We start from the raw sequence: 24,173 nt of genomic DNA on the forward strand, positions 1-24,173 counted from the left end.
CGGTTTGAACTGGTCCCACCTCCCCCAGAACCGGTTCCAATGTCCCAGGAACTTGAATCCCTCCCCCTGGCACCATTCCTCTAGCCACGTATTCATCTGAAGTATCCTTCTATTTCTACTCTGACTAGCACGTGGCACTGGTAGCAATCCCGAGATTACTACCTTTGAGGTCCTGTTTTTAAATTTACCTCCTAACTCCCTATATTCCGCTTTTAGGACCTCATCCCGCTTTTTACCTATATCGTTGGTGCCTATATGCACCACGACAACTGGCTGTTCACCCTCCCCTTCCAAGATGTTTTGCAGCCGCTCAGAGACATCCTTGACCCTTGCACCAGGGAGGCAACACACCAAACGAACTCTTTTAATTTAAAGGATGGATATGGTATACATATGCATTAAATATTTGGATGGGCAGCTCTTGTGTAACTTGTGGATGCTTTATAAACCAACTATTCCTGTATTGTTATCAGAGAATCTAACCAAAAGCAACATGCTCCCTCTAATATTTTGCACAAAGATAGGAACTTAAGAATGAACATGTTCCCTTGGTTGTTATACTTACTCCAAGGTTATGTCTCTCAGGCCAGCTACATTAACAAAGCAAGTATCAGCTTACATTGCATTGCCGCTTGAGTCACCCACTTTGCTGTCAAAATGGAATGCAACCACAAGTTAGGCATTAATGCAATCAGCTCCCTAATCAATGAGGTAGCTTTGTCCAATTGCCTTCAATTTTGGTCTATCAAGACTTGCAGGGGAAAAGCAGGAGTGCTGCCTCCTAATTACTAGTCATCACTATATAGTCAGTAAAGCATCATTGTGGGTGTGAGAAATTGTTGCCTCGCATGGCTCACTGCTTCTAGTAGAGGAGAAACAAGACAACTTATTAATACTGTTCACACTGTTGGTGCAATGGTAAGACAAGGAGCAGATGAAGAACTTTTTTCCATAGCACAGTACTCAATACAAAATTCAAAATGTATTGTGGATAGGGAATTTTAACAGAACATTTGAAACCTATCTTACAAATCAATAAAACTAGATTCTATAAATGCAGTGAGACTTTCAGGGCAGTAACTTTTGGAAGCAAGCAAGCTAGAATGATTAAACAACAACAGAAAACGCTGGAAAAACTCAGCAGGCCAGGCAGCATCCGTGGAGAGAGAAACAGAGTTAACGTTTCAGGTCGATGACCTTTCATCAGAACTGCGTTTTCTGTTGTTATTTCAGATTTCCAGCATCCGCAGTATTTTGCTATTGTATAAGCTAGAATGATTACTCAACTAACCTGTATTTGAAGCAGAACGCTTGCCTCTCAAACTGCGGTAACTGGAAACTTCCAGTGCCTGGGTTAAATCAAGGTCATGAAGAATTAGAAGATAACCAGATGATGTTGATATTAGCATCTTTGAACAATCTGGTGTTAAACGCATTCGCATTAGGTAACGGGTGTGAAAGAATTTTTTGTGTGGACAGCCATCTTCTGTGCATCTGTTTCCAAAGAAAGACAAAATGAAAGTTAGAGTTATTATAACCAGTAATGCATGCAAGCTAATGCTCCCAATTCCCACAGTGAGAGCACGGCGATCAGCTACAGATGTAGCATTGCTGCCGCTTTTTTTTATATTCGTTTATGGGATGTGGGCGTCGCTGGCAAGGCCAGCAAATAATTGCTCAATCCTAATTGACCTCAAGAAGGTGGTGGTGAGCCGCCTTCTTGAACCGCTGCAGTCCGTGTGGTGAAGGTACTCCTACAGTGCTGTTAGGGAGGGAGTTCCGGGATTTTGACCCAGCGACGATGAAGGATCTGCGATATATTTCCAACTCAGGATGGTGTGTGACTTAGAGGGGAACTTGGAGGTGGTGGTGTTCCCATGCGCCTGCTGCCCTTGTTCTTCTAGGTGGAAGAGGTCGCAGGTTTGGGAGGTGCGGCCGAAGAAGCCTTGGCGAGTTGCTGCAGTGCATCTTGTAGATGGTACACACTGCAGCCACAGTACACCGGTGGTGGAGGGAGTGAATGTTTAAGGTGGTAGATGGGGTGCCAATCAAGCGGGCTGCTTTGCCCTGGATGATGTCGAGCTTCTTGAGTGTTGTTGGAGCTGTACTCATCCAGGCAAGTGGTGAGTATTCCATCACACTCCTTACTGTGCCTTGTAGATGGTAGAAAGGCTTTGGGGAGTCAGGAGGTGAGACACTCGCCGCAGAATACCTAGCCTCTGACCTGCTCTTGTTGCCACAGTATTTATGTGGCTGGTCCAGTTAAGTTTCTGGTCAATGGTGACCCCCAGGATGTTGATGGTGGGGGATTCGGTGATGGTAATTCTGTTGAATGTCAAGGGGCGGTGGTTAGACTCTTGCTTGTTGGAGATAGTCATTACCTGGCACTTCTGTGGCGCGAATGTTACCTGCCACTTATCACTCCAGGTCTTGTTGCATGCAGGCATGGACTGCTTCATTATCTGAGGAGTTGTGAATGGCGCTGAACACTGTGCAGTCATTAGCGATAATCCCCATTTCTGACCTTGTGTTGGAGGGAAGGTCATTGATGAAGCAGCTGAAGATGGTTGGGCCTAGGACACTGCCCTGAGGAACTCCTGCAGCGATGTCCTGGGGCAGTGATGATTGACCTTCAACCACCACAACCATCAATAATTTGCCTTCAATTCAATGAGCTTCAACTTTAGCGAACAGTCTCTTATCAGGGACTTTATCAAATGCCTTCTGGAAGTCTATACAAATAACATCCCTAGACATTCCCCTGTCCCATTTTGTAATCTAGTGGATTGTGGACTGAGCCTCTAACGCAATCCATTGAGCATTGGGCAGGACCGGGTCCGATGTCCTAGGGGGAGTGTTTGCTAGTGCTGTGGGGGAGGGTTTAAACTAAAATGGCAGGGGGTTGGAACCTGTGCAGGGAGACAGAGGAAAGGGAAGCAAGGATAGAAGCAAAAGACAGGAAGGAGAAAAGCAAAAGTGGAAGTCAGAGAAATCAAGGGTGTAAATCAAACATGGCCACAGTAAGCAATAATTCTAAAAGGTCTAAGAGTGATAAAAAAACAAGCCTGAAGGCTTTGTGTCTTAATGCGAGGAGCATTCGTATTAAGGTGGATGAATTAGCTGCGCAAATAGATGTAAATGGATATGATATAATTGGGATTACGGAGACATGGCTCCAGGGTGACCAAGGCTAGGAATTCAACATCCAGGGGTATTCAATATTCAGGAAGGACAGGCAAAAAGGAAAAAGCGGTGGGGTAGCATTGCTGGTTAAAGAGGAGATTAACACAATAGTAAGGAAGGATATTAGCTCCGATGTGGAATCTGTATGGGTAGAGCTGAGAAATACCATGGGGCAGAAAACGTTAGTGGGAGTTGTATACAGACCCCCAAACAGTAATGCTGAGGTTGGGGATGGCATTAAACGGGAAATTAGAGATGCGTGCAATAAGGGCACAGCAGTTATCATGGGTGACTTTAATCTACATATAGATTGGTCTAACCAAATTAGTAACAATACTGTGGAGGAGGAATTCCTAGAGTGTATACGGGATGGTTTCGCGGACCAATATGTCGAGTAACCAACTAGAGATAAGGCCATCTTAGACTGGGTATTATGCAATGAGAAAGGATTAATTAGCAATTTTGTTGTGCGAGGCCCCTTGGGAAGGAGTGATCATAATATGATCGAATTCTTCATTAAGATGGAGAGTGAAGAAGTTGATTCAGAGACTTGGGTACTGAATTTAAATAAAGGAAACTACGATGGTATGAGGCGCGAGTTGGCTAGGATGGATTGGGGAATGTTACTTAAAGGGTTGACAGTGAATAGGCAAAGGCAAACATTTAAAGATCACATGGATGAACTACAGAATTTGTACATCCCTGCTTGGCATAAAAATTAAACAAAAAAGGTGACTCAACATTGGCTAACAAGGGAAATTAGAGATAGCATAAGATCCAAGGAGAGGACATATAAATTGGCCAGAAAAAGCAGCAAACCTGAGGACTGGGAGCAGTTTAGGATTCAGCAAAGGAGGACAAAGGGATTAATTAAGAGGGGGAAAATAGAGTATGAGAGTAAGCTTTCAGGGAACATAAAAACTGACTGTAAAAGCTTCTATAGATATGTGAAGAGAAAAAGATTGGTAAAGTCAAGCATAGGTCCCTTGCAGTCAGAATCAGGGGAATTTATAATGGGGAACAAAGACATGGCAGACCAATTAAATACATACTTTGGTTCTGTCTTCACAAAGGAGGACACAAATAAACTCCCAAAGATGTCAGGGAACATCGGGTCTAATGAGAGGGAGGAACTGAATGAAATCAGTATTTGTAGGGAAATGGTGTTAGGGAAATTGACGGGATTGAAGGCTGATAAATCCCCAGGGCCTGATAATCTACATCCTAGGGTACTTAAGGAAGTGGCCCTAGAAATAGTAGATGCATTGCTGGTCATCTTCCACAATTCTATAGTCTCTGGAACAGTTCCCATGGATTGGAGGGTAGCTAATGTTACCCCACTATTCGTGCTTGACTAATCTACTGGAATTTTTTGAGGATGTAACTGGTAGAATAGATAAGGGAGAACCAGTGGATGTGGTGTATTTGGACTTTCAGAAGGCTTTCGATAAGGTCCCACATAAGAGATTAGCGTGTAAAGTTAAGGCTCATGGGATTGGGGGCAAGGTACTGACTTGGCTGGAAAACTGGTTGGCAGACAGGAAGCAAAGAGTTGGAATAAACGGCTCTTTTTCCGAGTGGAAGGCAGTGACTAGTGGGGTACCGCAGGAATCGGTGCTAGGACCCCAGTTATTCACAATATATATTAATGATCTAGACGAGGGAACTAGATGTAATATCTCCAAGTTTGCAGACGACACAAAGCTGGGTGGACGTGTGTGCTGTGAGGAGGATGCAGAGAAACTCCAGTACGATTTGGACAGGTTGGGCGATTGGGCAGATGCAGTATAGTGTGAATAAATGCGAGGTTATCCACTTTGGTGGCAAAAACAGGAAGGCAGATTATTATCTGAACGGCAATAGATTGGGAGAAGGGGAAGTGCAACGAGACCTGGGTGTCCTTGTGCACCAGTCGCTGAAGGTAAGCATGCAGTCGCTGAAGGTAAGCATGCAGGTGCAGCAGGCGGTTAAGGCGGAAAATGGTATGCTGGCCTTCATAGCGAGAGGATTCGAGTACAGGAGCAAGGATGTCTTGCTGCAGTTGTACAGGGCCTTGGTGAGACCACACCTTGAGTATTGTGTGCAGTTTTGGTCGCCTTATCTGAGGAAGGATGTTCTTGCCATGGAGGGAGTGCAGCGAAGATTCACCAGACTGATACCTGGGATGGCAGGAATGATGTATGAGGAAAGATTGGGTCGATTAGGCTTATATTCGCTAGAGTTTAGAATGAGGGGTGATCTCATTGAAACTTATAAAATTCTAACAGGACTAGACATACTAGATGCAGGAAGGATGTTCCCGAAGGCAGGGGAGTCCAGAACCAGGGGTCACAGTCTAAAGATAAGGGGTAAGCCATTTAGGACTGAGATGAGGAGGAATTTCTTCACCCAGAGAGTGGTGAACCTGTGGAATTCTCTACCACAGAAGACAGTTGAGGCCAATTCATTAAATATATTCAAGAAGGAGTTAGATATATTTCTTACGGCTAAGGGGATCAAGGGATATGGGGAGCAAGCAGGGACCGGGTACTGAGTTTGGATGATCAGCCATGATCGCATTAAATGGCGGAGCAGGCTCGAGGGGCCGAATGGCCTACTCCTGCTCCTATCTTCTATGTTTCCATACAGTCTTCCTACAGTGAGGGCACTACTAAAAAATCATGAAGTGTTTGGCCCACCCAAACTGGCAACACCAAAAGGTGGTACATTGTACCCATCAGTCAAGGAAGGCATCAATTTATTTGGTAGTTGCTACATGTTAAGTGTTCAAGCATCATCCAGGTAACAACTTGCATTTATAGAGTGTAGTATGTTGTAAAACATCCTAATAATGGGGGGGGGGGGAAAAGAGGAAAACAATTTAGGAGTGATCAATGACGCAGGAAACAATTCAAAGAGTAGCCAAGCTGATTTCAGGCAATCAGGGAACTAAGCTATGAAGCAAGGATCAGCAGACCGAGAAAAGTTAGAAATATAAATGGTGGCGGCAAGCAGGCTATTTACCGTCGTCAGTGAACACTAAGCTCAAGGATTGAGCTTGGGCCTCAGCTATTCACAATCTACATCAATGATTTGGATGAGGGGACCAAATGTAATATATCCAGGTTTGCTGACGATACAAAGCTAGGTGGGAATGTAAGTTGTGAGGAGGATGCAAAGAGGCTTCTGTTGTGTATGTAATATGTGTGCTACTTTGAACCTATGGACAGGACTGCACTACTTGTTGGGCGTAGTGATACGCAGTACCACTCCTGGCCATAGGGGTATAAATAGTACTGTGGGTACTGATTCCCCTCAGTTCCCGCCTGTGGGCATGAAGTAAAGACCTATGTGCAGTCCCTACCTCCAACCAGTAAAGGCCTGTTTGAGTTATACGTTTAAGTCTTTGTGTTAATTGTTCAATACAATACACATACTTAACACTGGCGACGAGTCAGGCTCTTACCCTGCGGCAGTTATTCCAGGCGGCTTCGTCCAAAGACAGGACGTTGAAGAGAGGTTTCAATCCTCAACACCCCACTCAAAACTGAAGGGCAGCAGAAATCCTGACAGCTTCCAGCGACTGGAAGTGACAGGCATTAGGACCCTGAAGCCTCCATCAGCTTGTGAACCGGAGTAAAGACAGGACTGGGGAAGAGAGAGAGGTAGGGCGATAGCGATCGGCAGATAAGGGCCGGGCCGCTTTGAAGTGAGGGGCGCAGCCGGGCCAGCGATCGGGACCAAAGATAAGAGCCGCACTCGGACTGAAAGGCGCGGCGGCTGCAGAAGCTCAAGGTGCGAGAGTCGCGGTGCACAGCGCGGGCTATCGATCGCGGCGAAGATAAGGGCCGCACTCGAGGGCTGAAGGGAGACGGCGTCGGGGGACGGGTGAAGACCGCCAAGCGCGGGAAAACCGCCATTTTGTGGGCGGAGGACGACGGCAAGAGCGGGAAGCCGCCATCTTTGATAACAAGTAAAGAAAATAAAATCTGAGAAATTGCAAATCTACAATGCCTAAACACGGGAATATTAGCACCTTTGATAGTGACCTCGAAGATTGGGCCATATATGTTGAAAGAGTAAAAAATTATTGTAAGGCCAATAAAATTCGTGACCAAGATAAAGCTCTAACATTATTAAATTTAATGGGTGCGAAGACGTACGGGCAATTGAAACACCTGTTATCACCAGATGAACCGGCGGATAAGACGTTCGATGAGATTGTTACTGTCCTGAAAGATCATCTAAACCCCACGCCGCTGATGCTAGCGGAACGATTTAAATTTTACGACAGAAGGCAGCTACAGCATGAAAGCAATGCTGAATATTTGCTGGAATTGCGTAAATTAGCGAAATATTGCCAGTTTGGAACGGGATTGACAGATGCACTACGAGACAAATTTGTGTGTGGTTTATTTAAACAGGATACACAAAAGCGACTGCTCGAGGAGAATGAGCTGACGCTTGAGAAGGCGGTCACTATGGCAGCAGCACACGAAGCCGCAGCGAGAGGCACGGCAGTAATGCAGCTACGGTCACCGGAGCTCAGTGCACACAAATTGGGTGTGAGTTATGGCAAATGTTATCGTTGTGGAAAGACAACGCATGATCAGAACCAGTGTTGGTTTAAAAACCAAGAATGTAGAGCTTGTGGTAGGCTTGGACATATAGCTAGAGTATGCAGGTCAGCGAAGAAGACCAGCAACAAGAAGTCACCGCAAGGAAAATACGCAAAGGTACACAAGGTGGCCGAACAGGAGTCCGATTCAGACGCTAGCTGTAATGAACTGGCTAGCTTAAGAGTACTCAACGCTGGTAAGGGTGCAGACCTCCAGACAATTTGGGTCACTCTTCAGATAGAAGGAGTCCAAGTAAAACTGGAATTGGACACTGGATCGGCATTGACGGTCATAAATAAGAAAGATTACGGAAAGTTATTCCAACATATTCCCCTACAGGATACGGGGATTATATTGAAAACATACACGGGGCAAAGAGTGTACCCCATCGGGAAAATAGAGGTTGCAGTGGTCCACAAGGGCGAAGACAGTCAAATAATGGACTTATATGTGATATCTGAAGGAGGTCCTCCACTACTAGGACGGGAGTGGATTAGGAAAATGAATATGGACTGGCATTTCCTACAAACAATAACGAGTGAGAACTCGGTGAAGATAGTCGGCCCAGACTCTGGAACGGATGATGGTAAGCCCAACTCAGGTGCAAAAGACAAAGTTTCAGCACAGAATTCCACTGAGCAACAACAACATAGTTTAACTGTGGATTCTGAGTCTGGCGAGTCTACTGATGTGCCCATTTCTGAGGGACACCGGGCTCGAACTCAACTCCATTTCAAACTACAACAGCAATTAGAACAAATGCTTCGCCGTTTTGAGCAAGAGTTGAATGCAACGAAAGAGTTCTTTGATATAGAGTTGGAGAATCTGGAAAGACAACAGAAGCAGCTGATGGAGAAAATGGAGCAGGAGCACACAAAATGTCTGATGTCAGAGGAGTTAACGGTCAGCCAACTCCTGCATATGCTGAAGGACAGGACTCTGAAATGGGAAAAACTTGAACATGAACTTCAATATTCAAACGAAAGGGGTTCGGAGCTCTCAAAGGTTATTGGAAGAGCTGAGGTGGCAACACAGACTGAGATGACTGCAACAGAGCAGCCATTGGATGCCAAAAGTACGCTGACTCACGTCAACGTAGAACAACAGACCGCTGAAACAGCTGCTCCGGTAGAGGGATTGCATAGTCCGATCAATCAATCTCCAAAGGAAGTTGAAGTATTAAAATCACAAATGAGGTCACTAGTAAACGACTTGCTGAAAGCCCAGAAAAAGCTGGATGCAGAGGTACACATGAAGAAGTCTCTTCAGGAAAGATGTCTGGATTTGGAACAAGAGCTGGCTAACGTCCAGCTGGGTATGGAGGAAATAGACGACCCTCTCACTGGTCTAGCTCAGGACGACACCGAATATTACGATGTCCTGTCCTGCCCAGCTTGTAACTTCGACTCCCAAAGTGCAGAAATCATGGAGGAGCACCAAAAGTCTACGGAACATCGGGAGAAGCTGGCTCTACGACGGAAACAGGAGGAAGAGAAGGAGGAACTGCGCATGCAGCTGGCAGCTGTGGCAGCTGACAATGGAGCCCAGAGAGTCTCCAAGAAGCAGAAAAGGAAAAGTAAAAACAGAAGATGACCCATCTGAACCATTATCACCTCTACCAGATCACACACGTGGTCCCTCCGAACGGAGCCAATTCAGTTCGGAAGTTCAAACTGTTAAATCCATGGAAGGACTATTGAATGAGTCACTCCAGCAACGTGAACCGACTACACCACAGAGATTGAATCTGTGAACTGTTTTCCGCAGAGACTGAATCTGTGATCTGTTTTGACATGAAGTTATCTATGTATCTATGTTATTCTGTTATGTAAACCTGAAGTTATATATGTATATATGTTATTACGTTATGTTAAATGGGGAGATGACTGTAAAGCTAGGAAGGGAGGAATGTTGTGTATGTAATATGTGTGCTACTTTGAACCTATGGACAGGACTGCACTACTTGTTGGGCGTAGTGATACGCAGTACCACTCCTGGCCATAGGGGTATAAATAGTACTGTGGGTACTGATTCCCCTCAGTTCCCGCCTGTGGGCATGAAGTAAAGACCTATGTGCAGTCCCTACCTCCAACCAGTAAAGGCCTGTTTGAGTTATACGTTTAAGTCTTTGTGTTAATTGTTCAATACAATACACATACTTAACAGCTTCAAGGGGATAAAGACAGGGGCAAGAACATGGCAAATGGAATATAATGTGGAGAAATGTGAAGTCATCCACTTTGGTAAGAAAAACAGAAGCAGAGTATTTTTTAAATGGTGAGAGATTGGGAAATAAGAACATAAGAAATAGGAGCAGGAGTAGGCCAATCGGCCCCTCGAGCCTGCTCCGCCCTTCAATAAGATCATGGCTGATCTGATCCTAACCTCAAATCTACTATCACAGAACCATCTCCTGAATCTAACAGAATTAGACACACGAAATAGGAGCAGGATCAGGTTACACAGCCCCTGGGCCCGCTCCGCTTCCCACAGGGCCATGTCCGATCCGAACCTAGACTCATGTCCAAATTCCTGCCCGCTCCCCGTAACCCTTAATTCCCTTTACTTCTAGGAAACTGTCTATTTCTGTTTTAAATTTATGTAATGATGTAGCTTCTACAGCTTTTTGGGGCAGCATATTCCATGGACCGACCACCCTCTGAGTGAAGTAGTTCCTCCTCATCTCAGTTTTGAAAGAGCAGCCCCTTATTGTTGGTGTTCAGAGGGACTTGGGTGTCCTTGTACACGAATCACTGAAAGTTAACATGCAGGTACAGCAAACAATTAAGAAAGCAAATGATATGTTTGCCTTTATTACAAGAGGATTTGCGTACAAGAGTAAAGATGTCTTACTGCAATTATATAGGGCCCTGGTGAGACCACACCTGGAGTATTGTGGACAGTTTTGGTCTCCTTACCTAAGGAAGGATATACTTGCCATAGAGGGAGTGCAACGAAGGTTCACCAGACTGATTCCTGGGATGGGGGGACTGTCCTATGAGGAGAGATTGAGTAGACTGGGCCTATATTCTCTGGAGTTTAGAAGAATGAGAGGTGATCTCATTGAAACATTCAAAATTCTTACAGGGCTTGACAGGGTAGGTGCAGGGAGGATGTTTCCCCTGGCTGGGGAGTCTAGAATCAGGGGTCACAGTCTCAGAATAAGGAGTCGGTCATTTAGGACTGAGATGAGGAGAAATTTCTTCACTCAGAGGGTGGTGAATCTTTGGAATTCTCTACCCCAGAGGGCTGTGGAGGCTCAGTCATTGAGCGTATTCAAGGCAGAGATCGATAGATTTTTGAATATTAAGGGAATCGAGGGATATAGGGATAGTGCAGGAAAGTGGAGTTGAGGTAGAAGATCAGCCATGATCTTATTGAATAGCGGAACAGGCTCGAGGGGCCGAATGGCCTACTCTTTCTCCTATTTCTAATGTTATGTTATGAAGGCTACAGATACATGAATAAATTATAATACCAGCGTCTGCAATTATTTACTTTCTGTTTACATTAATAATGTGTTTGATTCACACGGGGTTAGGAAGTAAGTGTAGAGGGTCTTTGGTGCAGAATCCTTGGTTGACGTAGTCGCACAAGGATGGTGGACTGAATGGCCTCTTCTTGTTTCAAAGTTCCTTAAGTTATTACCTCTTTTGTGGAATATGACTGGCAAGATAACCAAAGCAGAAAGTAACCAATTTGAAAGTAGAAAGAGACTCAAACACTTAACCAATGAAAAAGAAATGAATAGATACAACTGTCACTGCAGACATAAACTTTTTCTAAATTCACTTGTAGATTTCCTGTAACATTGTTTATGGCGAGTCCTCTCACCTGCTGATCTTTTTCTCTCTCTCACTGTCATCCTGAACTATCGTCTCGCTTCCCCATCTCTGTCTTTCTCTTACCCAATTGGTTGAAAACACATCTAAACACCCAATAATTAAGTGAAGAAACAAAATGATGGCAGTCCTGGATGATGCGTCACATTAGTGGCCAGAGGCCTTAACTACAGCGTGACATATAAATGCTGACATAACGGCCCAGTAATTCCTCTCTGAACGCGCGAGTACGGTCGGGGTACTCACGCGTCTGGCCGGAGGAAATGCCTGTGTTCAGCATGCACAGCGCATGCGGGGAAAACTGGCATTTCCAGTCCTCTGAACGAAGGGGTTCAGAGGCACAGCGCGTGCGACTGCACAGGCAGCGCTTGCGCAGTGAACTTCGTCGATTTCATTCATGGATTCAGTGAGGGTAAGTCCTTACAAGTTACACTTGAAAAAAGCATGTGTAAAGTTGCTCCAAGGCTGCGGAGGAAGATATATTTTATCGTGGAGCTTCTGAAAGGCAATATTTTTGTTTGGGAAAGGGAGGAAAGTTATTTTAAGAAATGCTGAGGTAAGTTTTAAAGTTTAAATTTTTTTATTTTTTTTATTTTTTAAAAACAGGTTTTCAGTACGGTAGGTAGAAGGAGCAATTGTGGCTGTGTGAATTGAATGTGAGAATGAGTGTTCTAAAATGAGTAATGTAACATTTCCAACACTTTTAAGAAAGAAACTTTTCATCAGTAATAAGTAATTATGTATGTATGTCCGCATATATTCCTTTACGTATATGTATGTATGTTTTATATTCCTTATGTGTATGAATGTATGTTTTTAATTATGATTTTCCAATAAATTACTTTCTCTGAAAGTCATAATTAAATACATACATTCATACACGTAAGTAAAGGAATATATACATACACACAAAGGAATATATACAGACATACATACATAATTACTTAAAAGAATATATTACTGATGAAAAGTTTCTTTCTTAAAAATGTTGGGAGTCATTTTCACATTTAATAAACACAGCAAATTCAATTCACATAGCCACAATTGATCCTTCTACCTACAGTACTGAAAACCCGTTTTAAAAAACAAAAATAAACTTTAAAACTTACCTCAGCATTTCTTAAAATAACTTTCCTCCCTTTCCCAAACAAAAATATTGCCTTTCAGAAGCTCCACGATAAGAAATATCTTTCTCCGCAGCCTCTGGAGCAACTGTACTCATGCTTTTTTCATGTGTAAGTTGTAAGGACTTGACCTCACTGAAAGCATGAATGAAAGCGGCGAATTTTACTGCGCACGCTCTGCCTGTACAGTCGCACGCGTTCTGCCTCTGAACCCCTTCGTTCAGAGGACAGGAAATGCCGGTTTTCCCCGCATGCGCTGTGCATGCTGAAAACCGGCATTTCCTCCGGCCAGACGCGTAAGTACCCCGACTGTACTCGCGCGTTTGGAAGGGAATTACTGGGCCAACATTTTACATGTCAATAAAATGAAAAATTTAACAATTGCACGATTTGCCCCCTCGCATCTGCGACTGAGGGTCCAAGGAGGTGCATTGCGCAAGAGGTCATCGTCGTACGTATCCTCACACTGTTCCCTTTCGGGAATTGTATGAAGTGGTGGAAGGATTTCTGGCCACGTTAACACTCCTTCCGTGACCATAACCATCTTCATACCAGCCATTAGGGTGGTTAGTCCTATGGCGTGAGGGTTTTACGGGCTCCCACAACCCATCTGAGGGGGGGGGGGGGGGCCACCCACACCCGCAAGTATCCCGCTGGATGTTCACCCAGAATTTATAGTTGGAGCTCCGACTCCACTTGCCGGGACTGTCTGGAGCGGGGTTCGAAACCCTACTCCTTCTGGCCCAGCGGCGGGGTTGCTTACCGCTACGCAAAAGGCCCACTCCGCGCAAAAGGTGACACCCATACGTTTCCTGCGCCTTTTCCCTCCCCATGACTGGAGCCCTATGCTGCCACTTGAAAGACCAAGCTATCATCTGTCCTTTTTGCGGCGCCTTTGACTTCTCATTACCAATGATGATCAGGCGCTGCGCCTCGACCTCGTTGAGGAGATTGCTGAGGTCATCATCAGTTCAATTGTGAGTTCTTATAATGCCGTGAATTGTGCTCATTCCAGCCATTTCACGTTGCTAATCGGATTGGGCCTTTGGCGTAGCGGTAGGATCCCCGCCGCTGGGCCAGACGGGGTAGGGTTTCTAACCCCGCTCCAGACAGTCCCGGCAAGTGGAGTCGGAGCTCCGGCTCTAAATTCTGGGTTGACATCCAGTGGGATATTTGCGTCCGTGGGTGTGGGTGGCCCCCCCTCCTTGTATAGCTTGTGGGAGCCTGTAAAACCCCCCCCCCCGTCATAGGACTAACCACCCTAATGGCTGGTTCAAAGATGGTTACGGTCACGGAATGAGCGTTAATCACGGCCATAAATCCTTCCACCACTTCATACAGTTCCCCAAAGGGAACAGTGTGAAGACACGTATGACGACGACATTGCTAAATAAATAAATGGAATTAAAAAAATTCTTTTAGAGCTTTTAAAAGTCTTTAAATTGCTTTAATTCTGTTTAAAACTACTTCAGATTCTTCAAAATAATGTAAACATTTTTAAAAGTTTATAAAAGTTACCAAAAGCTTCATAAAAATACCAAAAACCTATTTAAAATGCTGCTTTGCATGTAAAAATGCTTAGCAGTTGATGCGCTATCAATTACTCATAAAAGACTGAGAGTTAGAAGAGTAACTAAAGGCTTTTATTAACAACAGAATGGAGGTCTGCCTCGAGTGGTCGACCGGTCCAGGATACAAAGGGCTGGGGAGCAGTCACCTTTATACTAGGACCTGTGGGAGGAGTCAGCCGAGGCATGTCCAGGCATGTACACAGTGGAATACAAACAGGACAAACAGGAATACAAACAGTGGTTTACCACAGCAGTTTGTGAGAAACATTGGGGGCGTGTCCTATTAAACTGAGACCTCAAGGGGCGTGTCTCAGTTGCACAGCGCGCTCCAGGCTTCGCGCTGGCTGCACTCCTGGGCGGCGTGACGTCAGACGCTGCCCGGGAGTCAACATTTTAAAACAGCAATTCCAGGCGTCCCTGAAGCTCAACGGCCGGCGCGTCGGGTAAGTGCATATCGGGGGCTTGCACGCGCGGCAAGCCCCCAACCCGAATTTCTGGGCTAACACTTGTAATGGCAAAATTGTGACATAAAAAGTGTGACTCAAAAATCATGACACAGAAAGTAACCTTAATGTTGAAAGGAAGTGCTCATTTCATTTTTAAAATCATGACTATTATTCTTTGAAAAAAAATCAATTTTTGTGAAGTATATACCACTGTTAATTTTTGTCCAAAAAGTGAGAGCTTAATGCACAAAAATGAATGCCTTCCAAAAGGTATATATAAAATATGGCTTATTTTAAAATTAATTTTACACAATCTTGTATTGGTGTGGTCTTTTCCAGTCCTGTACATTCTTATGTAAAACTAACTCATTTTAGTTTTATCGCTCAGCAAACAAACACTTGTTGAAAAACATACAAAACACCAACCTATTTGTGTCCCATGTGATGACATTCCCATCAAATCCTGACGTTACTAGCAGTCTTGTATTGGTATCATATTCAATGTTCTTTACCCAACTAGTATGGCCATGCAAGGTGCAGACCTTTGTGTTGAGGTTGCGTAAATCCCACAGTGCAACTGTAGTATCATCAGAGCAGGTTGCAAAGAGCCTGTTATCAAGAAACCTAAAAGAAAAACATACCACATGCTGATATTTTGAGTACTGTGAAACAATAAAACTTCTCAGACACAGAACAGTGAAGCAATATCTGAAGCAGCTTCAGTAAAAGATCTATTTCAAAAGCCATCCTAAATTATCGCACTTCACATTGTGAAATTTCCATCCATACAGTTATGAGATCTCATTTTCTAATACAAACTCTAGGACAAGGATACACAGATTGAAGCATAGACAAGAAAAGATGAATACATTAACTTCTTCATGCAGACAGTGGTGAATATGTGAAATAGCCACTCAGTAAGGCTACAAATGTGAAAGATATTTAAACATTTCCAGAGGGTATGGATGGATATATTTTTGGCAGACAAATTTATTGAAAGCTATGAGACACAAAATAAGGGAGGAAGTCTATGACCTTTGGGACTGGCCCAATGAAGGAAATGGTCTTTTCTGGTCCTAAGGACATTGGTGCATATTGGGAGGGAATATTGCGGTTAGTATGTCTAATGCTATATTGTGGGCGGCCATGATCTTGTGGAATAGCAAAATACCGCAGATGCTGGAAAACTGAAATAACAGCAGAAAATGCTGGAAACACTCAGCAGGTTAGGCAGCATCCGTGGAGAGAGAGAGAGAGTTAATGTTTCAAGTCTATGACAAAGGGTCACAGACCGAAAATTTAACACTGTTTCTCTCTCCACGGATGCTGCCTGACCTGCTGAGTATTTCCAACATTTTCTGTTATTTATGATCTTGTGGAACTTGCTTGCCTTAGGGAGCTGGGGAGGAATTTCCCAGAGCTTTCCTTGACATCAGTCACAGGTTCTGCTTCCCTCAATTGTCCCAGGAATCCGCACTGCGGATGACTGGGAGAGTGGTGCACAAGGCTGCACTGCGTATGGATAAGTGTGAGCATTGATGGGCCTGATGGTCTTTTCTTGCCTTTCTTTTCTATTCATGTGTTTGTATCTATCATTGCTGTTTCAATTGAATTCTGTAATTGGCAAGTCATTTTATTTCATTCCTGATGAGACATTGGTGATTTAACCAGACAGATTTTTCTCATGCTGCAGTAATCCAATACAATGAACAAGCTTTCAGAAGACACGTCGCTTCCATCTTCAGTACCATTGGTACCACTCAAAATATCATCAGTAACTACCTTCCTAAAGTTGATTAGTTAACATGCTAAGGGGATATTTAATATAGGTTTTTTTAAATTAAGAAGGATTTTGATGGGGTGAATAAGGAAAGACTATTTAATCTGGTTGGGAAGTCAGTGATGGGGGTCATCAATTTAAATTCTCACTAAGCGTGTGAGGAGAAAGGTGAGGAGTAACTTCATTCGGCAGAGGGTTGTCAGAGCATGGAATGCTTTGATACTGGGAGTAGTTGAGGCAGCGAATATTGGATCTTTGAAGGGAAAAGTGGATAAATATCTGAAGCAGAGGAAGATACAGGACCAGGTGTCAGCAGCTCATGTCCATTCTGGACCTTGTGCTCAACCAAAGCTTTAATTCGTTCATCTCAATGTACAGTGCCCTTATGTTCTTTTAGCTAATCTCATACTTAAACTACCTTTAAAAGCAATGAGTGGCACAGATGGAAGTGACGGATCTTCTGAAAGCTAAACTCATGTGTTGCATTGCTACAGCAAGAGAAAACCCATTTATAATTAAATTACATTTTATGATGTTATTTTTCACTTTCATTTTCTCCTCCCTAAAGGAGGGGCTAAAGCCGTGCTCTCAGGCCTCCACCAATGCCACTTTATAACCAGCCACTGGAAGGTGCATAATAGTAGTTTGGAGGTGAATCTCCCTTCCTTTTCTGCTGCCTATGGAAAGTGCCCAGCCTCCACTAGTAACCTCCTATCAGCAGCATGGTCAAGCTGGTACTTCACTGTGTAGGAAACTACACACATACCATTTCCCACGTTGAGCATGTCCAACATATTACAGGGTGATTTATCATAAGCTGACATGAGTCAGCCCTAAATCCTATTGCTCCTTGACAACTGATCAAAATTTCCCCAGCTAACAAGTAATTAGCTCCACCAACACACATTCCTAAAACGGCAACCAGAAATGTTAATTAACTTAAAACCTACCACAACAAACCAACACCTTCAGAAGTGGGGAAGGGAAAACAGAAAAACAAAACTACCACCATTCTGTGTGGATGCAGCCAGTATCTACAATAATGCAACATCCATCAGTGAGGCAATACTATAACCCCGTTCAGCAGGAAATCAAATATCTCTTGCTCCAAGGCTCAGTACAATCCAAAGCCCTGAAGACAAGTTGACTAGATGAGGATGGCCAAAGTAAACCTGCCACATCAGAGTTGGTAGCACTTAAACTAAGCTGCAATCAAAAAGTCTGAATGGAATAGCAATGCCCAAGTTTTACATGGGATTTCTCCTGTCTGCGGAACTCTTTCCCCAGGTACTGTTATTGCCTGGAACTCAATCCGTTGTATTTAAAGGCAAAGCTAACCGTCTTATTTATTCAATAGTGGTTGAAGCATTTTTGACAGCCCCATTAGCACCTCATTATTGCCCCATATCCTCCTATACATTTACAGTAGTTTCCAACTTCACCCTATTGTTATACAATTTAATAGAAAAAAGAAAAGATCTGGTAATACAGCAGTATTGATGCAAACTCTTGTCGATGTTAATTCTTTAATGCTTAGCCCATTTTTCTGTCTACAACCCCAATCTGTGTGGATCTGTGCAGCACTATTACTGTGCATCACTGCTTGGCAACCCCAATCTGGCCATTGAGAGCTCTCTGGGTGTACATCAGTGAACTAGCACCTAAAGCCTATGATTGTTGTGTGGCCAATGACTAGAGAGAGATTCTGGGCGAAACCCTCATTCACCAAAGTCCAAGGTAGCCAGCATAGGTACAAAGCCAGCTGGCTGGAACAAGATTTCCAAATGTATTTAGTGCAGCAATGTGCTGTGCCACAGAAGAGCATGGCGTGGGCTCATACCTGCTGTACCCCACCTGGCAAACTCCTGATCTTGGCTGTGCCATCAAGGGGAAAAGCTGTGTGGAGGCTTTCCCAAAAATAATTTTTTTTTAAACTATAATCACTCATGCACCTTCCAGCAGCCACTTACAGAGAAACATCAGCAGAGGCCTAGGAGCAGGTCACCTGCATGCCCTCCCAAACGGTGAATGGTGCATGGCATGGGGGAACCTAAAGAGGGGAAGAAGAAAAATATATTAAAAACAGAGTCCCCCCCAGGCATTATTTCTGCTTATAGTTAACCAAGGTTTACATAGCAGAACTCAAAAAGGACCAGTGTGTCCCATGGGAACTACCTATTTGACCCGATGATTAAGACATTTTCACCAGTAGCACTTTCCTTGGGAACATTATATTTCTAATCTATTGAACCTTCTTTAGAATCTCTTCATAAATCCATGCAATATGCAGCTGTGGTAAAGTTGTAAGCACCAGAGGGGTCAGCCATGATACTTCGTGACAACAAAACTCTTCCTGCAATTTTTTTTTTTTTTTTTACAAATTTTAAAGTCAGGACTTGGAGCAACACAAATATGATGGGCACTAATGAGAAAGAGAGAATCAAAGGGACAGTATAGAGATGCTGTGCAAGGTGTGGGAAAGGCAAAGTCACGTGATCAAACACATCACACGCTATTAAAGAAAAAAGCACCTAAAACCTCCCTGCTGAATACGATGGCCTCGGTTTAATTATCTGATTACCTGCAATATGCAACGAATGAATGAAAAATACCTTTAGCTGAATGTGAAGTATGCATGTTTCCTCCACAATTGGAAAAACGTCTCCCAGTCCTCTGGAGGACAAGATATAAATAACTAGTTGTGCGCACAGCACTGCATATTATCCTAGTCCACTCAGTGACAAGTCTATTGCTGGATTTTATTTCAGCAATATAATTAATTGGATGGGATTATATAAATTCATTGCTGAATTACATAAATAATGTAAGTGGCTAGGAGCATTAAAGGCTACAACACATTCAAGGAGTTAACTCTTGGACTGTCTCCAGTAGACCCTAATATTAGTGATCAAGCTAGTCAAGTGCCACGAGTAATTTTGTTACTGTATTAATAACTATACAAAAGCAGGTAAATGAAAATAAAACAATTTAAATACTATCCTCTTTCTTCTATTTTTATTGTTTTACCTTCATTTCTTTACATTTCACATCTCTTAAGGTTTAAATACTTTGTTTCCTCTGTTTTCCGATTCCCACGATGCATTTTGGAAATGGGACCCATTTCAAGAAAATTGTTTTCTGATTTGTTCGTTTTCAGCCAAAGGCTGCTTTTTTTCCAACCTATTGAGGCCTCGAACTCAAAAAAAAGGACATGATGATGGCAGCATCACATGGTCTTTGACGAGATGTTCTAATTTTGCTGCTGAAGAGTTCTCATTCATGTGCAGACAGCCTGAATGCACTCATTGTTCACAAGGCATTAGGAATTAACACCGTGTATAGAGAAAGAAATACTCGCATTTATGGAAAACCTTACCGAGTCTCAGAAAAGTCTCAAAGTACTTCACACACAATGAACTACTTTGAAGTACATTGACCAATTACATGGGCAAAAAAAGTATTTTGCAACATTATGACTCTAGACGAGGCTTATAGTAAGAAACAATAGAAAATGCTAAAAACTCTCCATATCAGTCTGCATCTGTGGAGAGAAAAGACAAGTTCACGTTTTGAATGAATATCCTTTTTCAAAAACGTTTTTGAAATGTTTTGAATAAAGGTCTACACCCAGAACATTAACTTTTCTGTTTCCACCAGAGATGCTGACAGGCCTGCTGAGTGTTTCCAGCATTTTCATTGTTTGCTTCCGATGTCAGGTAGCTGCAGTATTTTGCCCTTTACTAGGCTAATAATAGGATCAGCTAATAGGAAGAGAAGGTTTAATGACAAATGCATAATTTTATTGCATAAAAATAGAAAAAAAACGTACAAACATTTTCCATTATATCCCTCCATGGTCTTGCCCCTTGCTACTCTGTAACCTCCTCCAGTCCTACAACCCTCAGAGATAACTGCACACCCCTAATTCTGGCGTCTTGCACATCCCCGATTTTGAGCGTTCCACCATTGGTGGCCGTGCCTTCGGCTGCCTGGGCCCCAAGCCCTGGAATTTCCACCCTAAACCTCTCCACCTCGCTATCCTCCTTTAAGACGCTCCTTAAAACCTCCCTCTTTGGCCAAACATTTGGTCACCTGTCCTAATATCTCATGTGGCTCGGTGTCAAATGTTGTCTTCTAACGCTCCTGTGAAGTGCCTTGGGACGTTTTACTATGTTAAAGGCGCTATATAAATACAAGCTGTCTTATCTGCTTGAGGACTTCGTAGGAACAGGAGACTTCTTCAGTCTTACATGGTTGAAAGTGACAGCTGCTTATATTTATTAAAACAATGAATAATTATGTCAACGATCTTTGAACATTTTGTGCAACTATTTCAATAGAACAATTTACAGTATATGTCGAGCATAGCCTCTAAATTTCTGAAATATAATTATTCTCTGGGATGATTAAACTTTAAAAAAAATGCCAGTTGGGAATCTAATGTTAACAGGATACTGAATCATACAAAAACAAACACGATACAGGCGCTGTCAATTCAGAATATCCACCATGCCAATGTTGCTGTGTAACTGACCTGATGTTATTGACACAATCTTCATGAGCTTCAGACAGAGTTTTGATGTGTTTTGAAGATACTGGGTCAAACAAGAGAACTTCGGTCTGTTCACACGCCACCGTTAACACAGAGCTACACAGGGGAAGAAGCACAAACTTAGGAAACAAAATCACTTTTTCTATTCAGACTGTCAGATGGCATTTGAGAGTAGTATGTGCATTCTTTAAATTTACTTCATAATGAAGTACAAAAGTTTCTAAATGAATATTTTCACTACCGGTAAATGTACATCAGAATGTGTGTGCTACAAGTATATACAGTTTATGAAATGCAAGAACTATAGAGTAGTGATAATGGATGACTTCAACGATCCTAATATAGACTGGGATAGTAATAGTGTAAAGGGCAGAGAGGGGGAAGAATTTCTGAAGTGCGTTCAGGAGAACTTTCTTGATCAGCATGTTTCCGGCCCAACGAGGAAGGAGGCATTGCTGGATCTGGGTCTGGGGAATGAGGTAGGTGAAGTAGAGCAAGTGTCAGTAGGGGAACATTTAGGGAACAGTGATCACAGTATCATAAGGTTTAGATTAGCTATGAAAAAGGACCGGGAGCAATCTAGAGGAAAGCCAATTTCAGCGGGTCGAGAATGGATCTGGCCTAGGTAAATTGGAATCAAAGATTGGCAGGCAAAACTAATTGAACAATGGGCTGCCTTTAAAGAGGAGATGGCTCGGGTACAGACGTGGTACATTCCCACATGGGGGAAAGGTAGGGCAACCAAAGCCAGAGCTCCCTGGATGATGAAAGAGATAGAGAGTAAGATGAAGCAGAAAAAGGGGGCATATGACAGATGTCAGGTTGAGAATACAAGTGAGAATCAGGCTGAATATAGAAAGTTCAGAGGGGAAGTGAAAACAGAAATAAGAGGGGCAACGAGAGAGTATGAGAATAGATTGGCAGCTAACATAAAAGGGAATCCATAAGTCTTCTATAGGCATATAAATAGTAAACGGGTGGCAAGAGGAGGTTTGGGGCCGATTCGGGACCAAAATGGAGACCTACACATGGAGGCAGAGGGCATGGCTGAGGTACTAAAAGAAATGGCAGACCAATTAAATACATACTTTGGTTCTGTCTTCACAAAGGTGGACACAAATAACCTCCCAGAGATGTCGGGGAACATAGGGTCTAATGAAAGGGAGGAACTGATAGAAATAAGTATTTATAGAGAAATGGTGTTAGAGAAATTGACGGGATTGAAGGCTGATAAATCCCCAGGGCCTGAATCTACATCCTCGGGTACTTAAGGAAGTGGCCCTAGAAATAGTAGATGCATTGCTGGTCATCTTCCAAAATTCGATAGACTCTGGAACCGTACCCATGGATTGGAGGGTAGCTAATGTTACCCCACTGTTCAAAAAAGGTGTTGAGAGAAAACAGGGAATTACAGACCGGTAACCCTGACATCAGTAGTGGGGAAAATGCTAGAGTCCATTATAAAAGATGTAATAGCAGAGCACTTGGAAAACAGTGACCGGATCGGACAAAGTCAACATGGATTTACAAAAGGTAAATCGTGCTTGACTAATCTACTGGAATTTTTTGAGGATGTAACTGGTAAAATAGATAAGGGAGAACCAGTGGATGTGGTGTATTTGGATTTTCAAAAGGCTTTCGATAAGGTCCCGCATAAGAGGTTAGCGTGTAAAGGCACATGGGATTGGGGGCAAGGGGCAGACAGAAAGCAAAGAGTTGGAATAAACGGCTCTTTTTCCGAGTGGCAGGCAGTGACTAGTGGGGTACCGCAGGGATCGGTCCTTGGACCCCAGCTATTCACAATATATATTAATGATCTGTACGAGGGAATTAGATATAGTATCTCCAAGTTTGCAGATGACACAAAGCTGGGTGGGCGTGTGTGCTGTGAGGAGGATGCCAAGAAACTCCAGGATGATTTGGACAGGTTGGGTGATTGGGCAGATGCAATATAACGTGGATAAATGTGAGGTTATCCACTTTGGTGTCAAAAACAAGGCGGCAGATTATTATCTGAATGGCAATAGGTTGGGAGAAGGGGAAGTGCAACGAGACCTGGGCGTCCTTGTGCACCAGTCGCTGAAGGTAAGCATGCAGGTGCTGCAGGCAGTTAAGAAGGCAAATGGTATGTTGGCCTTCATAGCGAGAGGGTTCGAGTACAGCAACAAGGATGTCTTGCTGCAGTTGTACAGGGCCTTGGTGAGACCACATCTTGAGTATTGTGTGCAGTTTTGGTCGCCTTATCTGAGGAAGGATGTTCTTGCCATGGAAGGAGTGCAGCGAAGATTCACCAGGCTGATACCTGGGATGGCAGGAATGACGTATGAGGAGAGATTGGGTCGATTAGGCTTGTACTCGCTAGAGTTTAGAAGAATGAGAGGGGATCTCACTGAAACGTATAAAATTCTAACAGGACTGGACAAACTAGATGCAGGAAGGATGTTCCCGATGGTCAGGGAGTCCAGAATCAGGGGTCACAGTCTAAGGATAAGGGGTAAGCCATTTAGGACAGAGATGAGGAGGAATTTCTTCACCCAGAGAGTGGTGAACCTGTGGAATTCTCTACCACAGAAGGCAGTAGAGGCCAATTCATTAAATATATTCAAGAAGGAGTTGGATAGGAAACTTTTGTTTAACCGGAGGTTAAATGTCCGGAAAGCTCTATCTACCAGCAAAATTCAGGAGCCGTTTCCAATAAGTTTTTTTTACTTGTCGTAACTTTTTTTTTCCAGTCGTGGCTCCCAAGCGTCTAGCTGAAGCTGTTGCTTAGCTAGAGACGCTTTTAAGCTGCGGCCGACTGTTTTGAAGCACAGGGTTTGTTGTTTCATATGGAGCCGAGAAGCTCCGTATGTTTTAACATTAGCGCTGGTTTTTACGACAGTTTTGATGGGACGGCACCAACTCGGTCCCGTCAGTGCCGGATACCAGAAAGTTTCCTGTATTTCTTAAGGCTAAAGGGATCAAGGGATATGGGGAGAAATCAGGGACAGGGTACTGAATTTGGATGATTAGCCATGATCGCATTGAATGGCGGAGCAGGCTCGAGGGGCCGAATGGCCTACTCCTGCTCCTATCTT

General features: G+C 43.5%; 2 protein-coding genes across 6 annotated transcripts in view; one reads left to right on the forward strand and one right to left on the reverse strand.

Moving 5' to 3' along the window:
- Window positions 1-24,173, forward strand: part of gne (glucosamine (UDP-N-acetyl)-2-epimerase/N-acetylmannosamine kinase) — a 467,449-nt gene that overhangs the window by 191,785 nt on the left and 251,491 nt on the right. The window lies entirely within an intron of this gene.
- Window positions 1-24,173, reverse strand: part of dcaf10 (DDB1 and CUL4 associated factor 10) — a 57,604-nt gene that overhangs the window by 23,148 nt on the left and 10,283 nt on the right. For both annotated transcript variants that reach the window (XM_086005471.1, XM_086005462.1), the window contains exons 2-4: window positions 21,079-21,192; window positions 15,191-15,388; window positions 1,292-1,494 (exon numbers count right to left, since the gene is read on the reverse strand). In XM_086005471.1, the coding sequence (XP_085861597.1) occupies window positions 1,292-1,494; window positions 15,191-15,388; window positions 21,079-21,192 (515 nt within the window). The remainder of the gene's footprint in view (window positions 1-1,291; window positions 1,495-15,190; window positions 15,389-21,078; window positions 21,193-24,173) is intronic.

This window comes from Somniosus microcephalus, chromosome 2 (genome assembly GCF_052327205.1).
Source record: "Somniosus microcephalus isolate GS21.2 chromosome 2, FLI_Smic_1.0, whole genome shotgun sequence".
NCBI lineage: Eukaryota > Metazoa > Chordata > Chondrichthyes > Squaliformes > Somniosidae > Somniosus > Somniosus microcephalus.